General features: G+C 39.3%; 1 protein-coding gene across 1 annotated transcript in view; it reads right to left on the minus strand.

Moving 5' to 3' along the window:
• Positions 1 to 1952: 1952 nt before the first annotated feature.
• The window catches only part of LOC102380381 (neurexin-3-beta), a gene marked incomplete at its 5' end in the record, with an annotated part of 196753 nt that continues 188873 nt past the window's right edge, over positions 1953 to 9832 (minus strand). Inside the window, one exon of the mRNA XM_025196584.1 lies at positions 1953 to 4261. Within this exon, the coding sequence (XP_025052369.1) occupies positions 3336 to 4261 (926 nt within the window). The remainder of the gene's footprint in view (positions 4262 to 9832) is intronic.

The raw sequence follows: 9832 nt of genomic DNA on the forward strand, positions 1-9832 counted from the left end.
GGAGAGAGGAGGGAGGAATCCCTGCTTAAGCAGTGAGTGGTTGGGGGCGGGGAGGGGGAAGGGGGAAGCCAGCGGTCCCCACTGTGCCTGCAAGTCTCTGCCAGAGCTCCAGCCAGGGAGAAGAGGGGAGGGGCCATCCCTGCTGTGGAGCAGAGAGCTCTGCCCAGCCCAGAGAGCATGCTGGATGCTAGAGGAATCTGATTTAACTTAAAACAAGGGGTCTGGGATAGACATTGCATAAACCAGTTTGACCCAAATCAGTTAAGTCTGATACTATATTCAACCAGGTTTATCTCAAACCAGTTTCAGCCATTTTCAGTCTGGTTTATGCGCACTGAACATCTGTTCCATTACAGGTTTAAGCCAGATTCTGATCACTTAAACTGGTTTATGTGTAATGTCTGTCCCGAGCTTCAATGTTAGACTTGGAGGCTAGAGCCCCAAAAGAAGATGGGTCATGATGCCTACTGTTTAGAATAAGAGTACAAGTGTGAACATAGTTTTGTAGTTCATGGGTTAGGGCAGTCATTTAGGATGGGGGAGACCTGACTTCTGGTTCTTGATTCAGAGACATTTTTCATCTCTATGGAGGGAGTGCCCCTTGAGCCTTTAGAAAATAAAAAGGACAGCAACATCCAGGGCTTTGGGAAGAACATTTTATTGCTAAGCATATCCTTGAACAAAAATGCAAATAAGAAAAGAAAAGGAGGAAAGAAAGGGGAAAAAAAACATCACGATAACTCAAATGAAAATTCTTAAGGTTGTCCATAAAACAACAGGAATATGGTAAAAGCCCACATACAGAAATGCACATGTTCCCAAAAACTGTCCAATAGAAACTTACACAAAAAAGGAAAAGAAAGAAAGTGGGTTTTTCTCCCCTTAACGTAAAAAGGGAAAGAAAAAAGGAAAGGAAGAAAGAAAGCAGGAAATCATTTCACAAGACTCCAAGACTCCAAGAACAGCAATCTTTTACAGACATCAAGATATAATCAACTTCATATAGGTTCAGCCAGTTAGGTTGTCTAAAATCGTGCTTTCATACCTTTTTAAAACCTGTCTTTTTTTTTCTTTTTAGTATAAAAATAAATAAAAACAAAAACAAACAAACAAAAACAACCTCGCGCACACGCGCACGCACACGCACGCACACACACACACACACTGAAAATATCTGTTAACCATGAAAGCCTCTTCTCTAAATGCTTGAGAAGGCTGCTTTTTATTTAGTTCCCATGTGCGTGTGTGTATTTGATGACACTTCTTCAAAGTCAAATATTCATGCGACTTATAAACACCAGCAAGAGTAGATTTCTAAACCTAAACAGCTGATTAGTTTTCATCTGTATACAGAAAAATTGTACGTTTCTGAAACTCCAGAGTCCTCAATTCATTTTGTATTAGTTTTTCTTTTTGTCTGCCTCGTTCTCTTGCTCCCTCTTTTGCTTTTTTGCACATGATTGGCATGGCCATGAAACCAGTTGGTTATTGTTCTGTACAGTAAGTTATTCCCTTACACAATAATTGGGGAAAAATAAAAACCAAACAACCAAGATTAAACAAATTAAATATAAACCAAACAAAAAAATCATCTTAACCATAAAACATTATATACATTCAGGGTAGCCATGTACAAATTACACTAACAAAAAAAAGTAGTAAAATATGTAAACAAATTCTGAGAGAATTTTTTAATCCTTTTGACACTGATAACTGTGACAAAGCTAAAACACACGCTCTCTTCACATTTTTAAGGTTCGATTTTGCTTTTTTAAAACTTTTTTCTTCTAAAACAACATTCGCATTCCATGTTAAGACCATAACAGAATTTCTGTTCCAGTCGTCCCATCAAACATACCATGATAAATATATCTGTATATATATATATATATATTTATATATTATAATATTATTAAATTCCTTTTACTTTATTATTTTTTGTGTCACAGCAGCTTTATTCATTTATTTCTTGTATATAAAAGAGAGGGTAAAGGGAAAATAGGGTAAATGGAAAGACAGAGATAATCAGAAATGTTACGCTACAAAATTAAAATATTACATATGAAAAACAGCTTTATGTAAAAAAAAACCCCCTATGTATATTGTATTTTTCATGGCGTGTTTCGCTTGTGTGACGTTTATGGGTCATGTCACAAGCTGAACTCGAATATTGTCTTTCTTATTCACTGATTTCTTATTATTATTCTTATCTGCATGCATTGCAATCAGTCACAGAACCAGAATCTAGAGAATGGCTCCTTTATTTTTGCATGGTATATTCTGTTCAGAGTGGCTAAGCATTTTCTTGTTTTTCTTTAGTTTTTCCTTCTTATTTCCATTTAAACATATTTTGGCTGTGCTAATGCATACCAAATGATATTGTCAATAAATCCAGTGGCCCCAATCAAACCAGACCCAAAACCATCTATTCTTGAGTCTGACTGAAAACACGAGCCAGATCCAAGAGAACCAGCTTTCCATGAAAAAAATCATCTTCATCACCACCCATCACACACTTTCACTGTGCTGTTAGCAAACAACTTACTGCAAGACAACGGATTCTAGAGACAACACAACCAGATATGTAGAGTAAACACCATGGGTAGCTTTTGAGTTCATATATGGCAACAGTCTCTCTTTATTTATTAGGGGTTTTTTTCTGAGATTTCTTCTTGACTCATGTCCCAGTTCATTCTCCCCCCCCCCCGCCACCAAAAAAAGCAAAAAAAAAGAAAGAGAGAAAGAAAGAAAGAAAGAACAAAGGACCCCCAGGAAACCAAACCAAACCAAACCAAACCAAACCAAACCCTAACGATCTCCAAAATCATTTATTCCACCCCCTCCAATCTTGAAAAATTACACTGGACATGGCCAGATCAGTTTGCTTGGGATTTTGTTTTGTTTATAATGTTTATATTTTTTTCTTTTTCTTTCTTTTTTTTTTAAATAAGTAAACTGAAAAATTATCGATACAGTCAAAGATCACGAACATTGTTAAAGACTCACTTGGAGATATGAAACAAGTAAGCCATGAAGTCTTCTACCTTTTGCAGAAAGTTCAGCAGAGCGGGAGATTAGGCAACTTCCAAGTCCGCTAACATGGTAGAGCTGCATGTGCCATCTCCAGAACACTAGGTGTGCTTTATAATACAGTAGGGCAGAGTTTGCTGACTCCAAGTGATGATTGAGACGTTAACAGTCACAGCTGAATATTTTTTTCCCAATATTTTTTTCCCACAAATGATAGCTCCCAATCTTGTTAGCTGTAACGATTCTGATATTTCAGTTAAATCTCATTAAGTATTTATATATTTATATATAAATAAGTATATTTTTTACACATAATACTCTTTGTCCTTATTTTTCTGTTTCTTGTGGCCGCTCTTTGAGCTCTGCTGCTTCTCCTTGACGAGCGTGCCGTTGCTCTGGGCAGAGTTGCTGATGTAGTTCCGCGTCTCATCCACCTGATAGGACCCCTCGTCCCTGTTCCTGTACTTGTACATGGCGTACAGGAGGATCAGGATGCAGAGGGCAGCAGCAGCCACTATGCCGACGACCATCCCCGTTGTGCTGCTCGACTCGCGGACCACCTCTGAGGCCCCCGGAACCCGTCTGATTCCTGGCTCCGTGGGGTTTGCTGTGGGCACATTACGGAACATGGGGGAAGTTATTAGCGGGCTCTTCAGCTTTGTGCTGTCTAGCTCATAGGCAGTGGGCAACGGAAGCAAGACTATGTCAGGCTGGGGTTTGAGCTCACGGTTATTCATTTTGCCGGCTGGCAATTTGGGCACCATCCCAGTCGAGGACGAAGCTGTGGAGCGGATCAGCTCAGGGGACAAAGACGTGGTAGTAGTCCTACCAGTTTCGGAGACTTTGTTAGGTCTAAAGTCCTTGGATTCCCACTTAGGTGCGTGTGCTTTGTAGCCACCTTCGAAGACTGAAGTGGAAAGACTCTTATCTGTTACCAAGGAGAAGGTGGTGTAAAAATCTTCATCATCAGTAGGGGGCAGGTTAGAGTCAAAGGTTTCCCCTGAGCCATACCCAGATATCACCAAGCCATCATCATCACAACCATCGCTGCCTTGGTCCGACAAGCAAGGTAACCCCGCCTCAGAGGTCATGGACAGGGAATCTTTGGTGGTCTCAATAATGGTGAGGAGGGGGCGAAAGGTAGGGGGGAGTGTAATGAAAGGTGCACGAGTAGCAATAGGAGGAATATCTAAAGGGTCTTCTACAAGTAGAGGGATAACTAATTCACCTCCTGGGATTAAAAAGAAAAAACACAAGATTAGTACATTTTACTGACCCAGAACCACATTTTAAATTTGCTCAGCTTAAAGGTGATGGATAACTCAGAAATTCATTGAGACAATTTTTCTCCCCTTATCCACACTAGCAGCACAAATCCCCAGGGCCTTAGATCCTTCCCTCTTAACCTGTTTTTAAGCTAGGTAAGTTGGCCATTTCAATTCCTCCCACTTTAAACTCCAAAAGGTATGCTGTGGGAGAATTCTGAAATCCTTGGGGCCCAAAGGTTTGGTCTTGAAGATACTCTCAAGTGACTCTGAAGAATTCAAATTTGGCATAGTTCTACTTTCTTAAACAGTCTGTCGTAGTAAGAGGAAAAGAATATTTAAATATGGAATTATTCCAAGCCACCATAAAATAGTGGATTAGATTTTGCTGCTCTTGACCATTTCATCTTACCAGTTTTGCCTCCTCTGTGTCTTGTCATTATGGTAGCGCTGAAATTTCTTCTCTGTTTTCCTTCCACCGCAATCTCTAAACACTTCCTGGTTCATTCTTTTCTTCTTGTTTATTTTTCTGGCTTTTAAATTGTGCAAGTGAATGTAGCTCTCATGGGAGTGAGGGATGGATTGAGAAACTAGAGCTAAATGGAGGGCATGCAGGCACCAAGAGCTGTTCAATCTTTGTTCATCTTTTTTTGATCCATAGTACCCGCTGCTACTCCATCCCTAACTCTCTCCCTATATTTTCTCAGCTCTGTCTGCTAATTTACCCCCAAACTGATCAGCAGTTCTCCTTGATATTCTGATGCTGTGCTTTGACTAAATGGACACTGACAATCCTGGCTGATTGTGCCAAGTTGTGGTGTGTATGCTGACCTAAATCAGAATTTGAGCCCAAGCTCAAACTGATAAGTAGTGTACATTCTTGGAATTTCTCTATATACAGAGATCAGTGCAATGTTTTCTGTAGCTTAGAAGAAAACCTATGAAACCCTACTAAATGCAATATTTTTCTAGAGTCCTTGCCCTGTGAACAATCAGCAGCCAATCCCCACTTTTCCATACACAAGCTCATTCTATCTGCAAACAAGAGAGTCAAGGTAATTCTTGGCACCTGGATTTCTCAGCAAAGTTTTGCTATATTGAAATATCTAGACCTGCCTAAGTAAGTTGGTTTGTTTCATCAAGGTAATACGCTTGATTCACATGTGCACTGTAATGTGACTTCACTTCTGCTTTCAGGATAATGGGGCTATCATTTCACTTATCTTTTAGGTAGGTGTGGAGGTAAATTGCACTCTTTTATGTTCAGATCACACAGTTGGGTATTTAAGTGCAGGTTCCTGACTCTTTTTATGAAGCTGTGTTGCTTTAGTGTGTTTTGGGGTGTCTTGTATTTACATTTTTGCTAGCCACTTGAGTAAGCTGGGCTGTCTATTCGGATCCATTGATTTCAATGAAAGGTTGCCTGAGAAAGAATCATATATAAAGCACACTTCCTCTTTGCTTTGTACCATGAGAAGTCATTTATATCAGTTCTGAGTGAATGTAAAATGTCACATGAAAGAATGGAGATTTTTGACTTGGACTTACCATACTCAGAATGTGTGCAGATGTGGGAGGTTCAAAAACAATGGGTAATAAGATCCCAAATTAAAAAAAAAAAAGACTCTCCATCTGAACTATTTGTTAATTATTGTTAATAAACAGTCATGTACTTAACTAACTGCCTACCTGGCAGTAGGGTCAAATTTCTGGTGTCTTTTATTAATACTGAAAAGTTCTATTATACTGTCTACATGCATTTCACGTGAAGGTTCTATTAATGCCAACAAGAGTCCTGTACAGACCGTATCACCAAGTACTGCCCTTAAACTTGTTTTTGGCTGCTTGCAGTTTGCCATCAATTCAAGGTAAATGGACTTGTGCAGCAGCCATGTTTAATCATCAGTTGTGCACAGAGGGTACACATGTCATCTCAGACACTGTTTGGTCGCAGTCTGGTTAGCAACCCTGGCATATGGGTTTTTTTCAGTTTTTGCGAGGGGTTAAATGCTGATGAACTGAATCAATGGGAATATTTGCTTTTATGTCACTGCTGCTAGAAATTAGCTTTGCATGTGGAATATAATATTTAGTTTCTTGATACACCTATGTTGCAGAGTTGTTTCTTTTGTTTGCCATGAAAATGGCCAATTTGATTATGCGGCATAGTTTTGTCAGCTTCTGGATAGCATTTGTGCCTTAGCTACAACAAAGAAGGGAAAAGTTGAATATTTTAGGTAAAAAATAATCCAAGGGGGTTGCTTCATATTGTATTTGTTCACTACAGAGATGGGAAAGGCATCATTAGTTTGTAATCTGCCAGACAGGTATGTTATATTTTCTGATTTTTTGACTGAGCCTTGCTGCACATGAAGTAGAATCAGGGACTTGAACTGTGATTTACCCCTGTCGCAGAGGCTTCTGTTATTAGAGTGGGCATGGCTAATCTTTGTTAACTTGTCTCAAGACAAACTTTTATGACGGGGCTTAAGAACTGAAAATCTACCACTGGACATTTTACAGTCTAGGTAAGAGTGAATAAAATAAGAGAAGTTTAAGCCATACACAAAATCAGCTGCTTGATAGGGAATCAAGTCCCTTAAAGTCATTTGAGGTCTGTTGAGGGGGTTGATAGTGTCCCTTTAAGTGATTTTAAAATTAGTTCCTCTGTCATTAAATAGTAGCATTCATCTGCAGTTTTAGTGCACCATCTGTGACACACAACTGGAGTCATAAGTTTGACAGTTTTTAATTGCCCATCTAAAGCTTCTGAAGTGCTTTTGTTATTAAAATCTACTGTGTCTACAAATGGCTTCAGTGTGCAGCTGATCTGCCACCCACTGGGGTGATATTTTGTACAGCTTTCCTCCCTGGAGGAAATATTTTAGTCCACTTTACAGTCCACTTTACAGTCAACCCTTTAGACTTGACTCCAAGGAAACAAGAAATATTGTTTTTAAAACCATTTCTAGACCCACAACTGATATTAAGAAACAATTCATTTTTCTAAGACTTTTTTTTACTTGTAGTTAATGATCAAATCTATTGCCACTAAAAATGTTCATGCTTTCCATGATATAAACAGAGTTATTAGGACAAGTGGAATTCCACAAATGTACCGGAGAGTATTGAGCTCCTTGAGTATAAGTATGGTGGAAGGAGGACCACTGGCCAAATTCAGAGGTGAGCTTTGTAGGATCTGTCTTGACATATGTCAGAGAGGTGCTGTAACTTAAATTATTGGAAGGCTTGGACAAACTTAGACTTTCTTAGAATTACTTAATCTCACCTCCATATTTGGCCCAAAGTGTTCAATAAGCGACACCATGTTTATAAGCTACCCTGTAAGAATCATAGAAAAGTGGATCTGGAAAGGACCTCAGGAGGCAGGAAGCTCAAGGCAGGATCATCCCTATTTAAGCCTCCTATTGAAGCACTTGTCTAATCTGTTCTTGAAACTGCATAAGTAACTTTCATTCACAACTACTATGTACAGTGCTTGAAAATATCAAGATCACCATAATTTGCCACAGGTAAACCAAGGGAATGAGGGCACTGTCAATATCCTGCCACTGCAAGGACAGGAAGTAGTTTGTCAAAATATGTTTGACAGATGCAAGGAAGAGGACCATACCCCAGTTGCAGTGGAAGACAAAACCCTGCACAGTCTGTGCCATTCTGCCCATTGGGTAAAATTATTTTATGATCCTGAATGTTTGGATCTACCTGATCCTGTATAGAAAAGCAAGATCGTCTAACTAGGAACCTACGGGGCTTTTTTAAGTCCCACAAGTAACGTAGACACACACCAGTCAAAAATCTGCAGCTTTGGCTGTACCCAACACCCAAAGTTTCTGAGGAAGGCAATTACCCCTCTTCCTCTCCAATACCTCTGGCAATAAGGGGAAAAAAATTCTTCCTGGCCCCATGTGGTAACTACCAAAGCCCAGAAGTATGGGAAAATCAGACATTGCACTCTGCACTGTAACCTAGTAACTGCAAATACAACTCCATGCATCATACACTCTAGCAGGAGAAATAAAACCCACCTTTCCTCATTTTATCCCTTCCATAAACTTGTCACAGATCTTTATTTTTGCTTCATAACCAAAGAATAAAAAGTATAATTAACAGGACTTCTCTTGGGCTTCCTTGGCTTTAAAGGAACCATTTTCCCCCTAGAGAGTTCATTTATCACAGTAACTGAGACATTTGTGCCTCTTGGGATTAGTGTTTTTGCATCTGTTTTGGGTTGGTGGGAGAAGTGTGCTCTCATTGATGCTAAAATTGGCGTATCTCTCAAGCAGCTACTTGAAATCGTTCTTTCAATGCTTGATTTCCTGTTTTCTTTGGCCCTGTACTGATGACTTCCCAAGGAGAACATAGGAAGGAGCTTTTGGGTTTGTTACTTGCTGATTTTCATATATTGCTGCTGGCTATGAATGTGGAGTTTCATGCTGCAAATAGAAACCTTTGCTTCCATATAAGAGAACGTTCTCACACAGCAGATCTCTGGTGAAGACCCTGAACTTCTAGGTTGAAGTTTCACCTCTTTCATTGTCCGAGGTATACATAGGATTTAAAACGAAGCACATTGTGCAGAGACACCAACCACAGTGGATGACTCCCATCAAATCAATAATTAGGATTAAAATTTGTTAATTAATTGCTGTAATCCTCTCTGACGGTGAGAAGCGCTATATTAATGCTAAACATTCGTTGTTTTTGTTGCTCAGTTCTTGATGTCTTTAATGATTTGGTCTATTTTTATTAAATTAGTTGTGTAGCTGGCTCTTAAGAAATGTATGGTGAAATTCTCTCTCAAAATATTCACTACTTGTTATTCAACCAAGGTTCAACTGAAGAGGCAGGAAATTTTGTTTCTTCAGTGTTATTGCCTTTTCTTTTTTTCTTTTTTTGGGAAAATTGGTCATTGCTTTGCAAATACTGGAGAATGAGCAGTGGATTCAGAACTTGTATTTAGAATTCAGAGCATCCTAAGAGGATACTATGCTCTTTTGAGTTTTCAGTCTGGCCAACTCGCCTGTCCTTTTCCCCAAACTTGTTGTGTGCTTTTTGAAATAGTTTGTGTTGACAGCCTGGTACTGAAGAATGAAATAAAAGGGAATAGATAAACTAGCTGCTTCTCCTAGGTAGGGATGCAGAATCAGTGCTTCATTGTCTGGGAATAAATGCAAAAGGTACAATGAACAACAAGCAGCACCAAGAGAATTGCAGCCTGAGTGATGGGTAACCCCACCCAGTAAAATACTAGTATCCAAGTGCTTCTCTTGGATTTCTTCTTCCCAAGAACAAGCACTATCTGTATTCCATAAGGTTAGCATTTTAAATCTGGAACATATACTTTTTTGACAGGGTTGTACTTTCTTTTAAACCAGCAAGATCACTGGGGATATAAAAGGTCTACTTTAGCCTTGAAGCTGCCCTGCTTTTTGCTTTATGAGTGTATTTATAGATATATAATTCATACCTCTGAGGCTGATCTCCAGTAAGGGCTCTCTGCCACTGGAAAGAAA

This window comes from Alligator sinensis, unplaced genomic scaffold (genome assembly GCF_000455745.1).
Source record: "Alligator sinensis unplaced genomic scaffold, ASM45574v1 scaffold289_1, whole genome shotgun sequence".
Lineage (NCBI taxonomy): Eukaryota > Metazoa > Chordata > Crocodylia > Alligatoridae > Alligator > Alligator sinensis.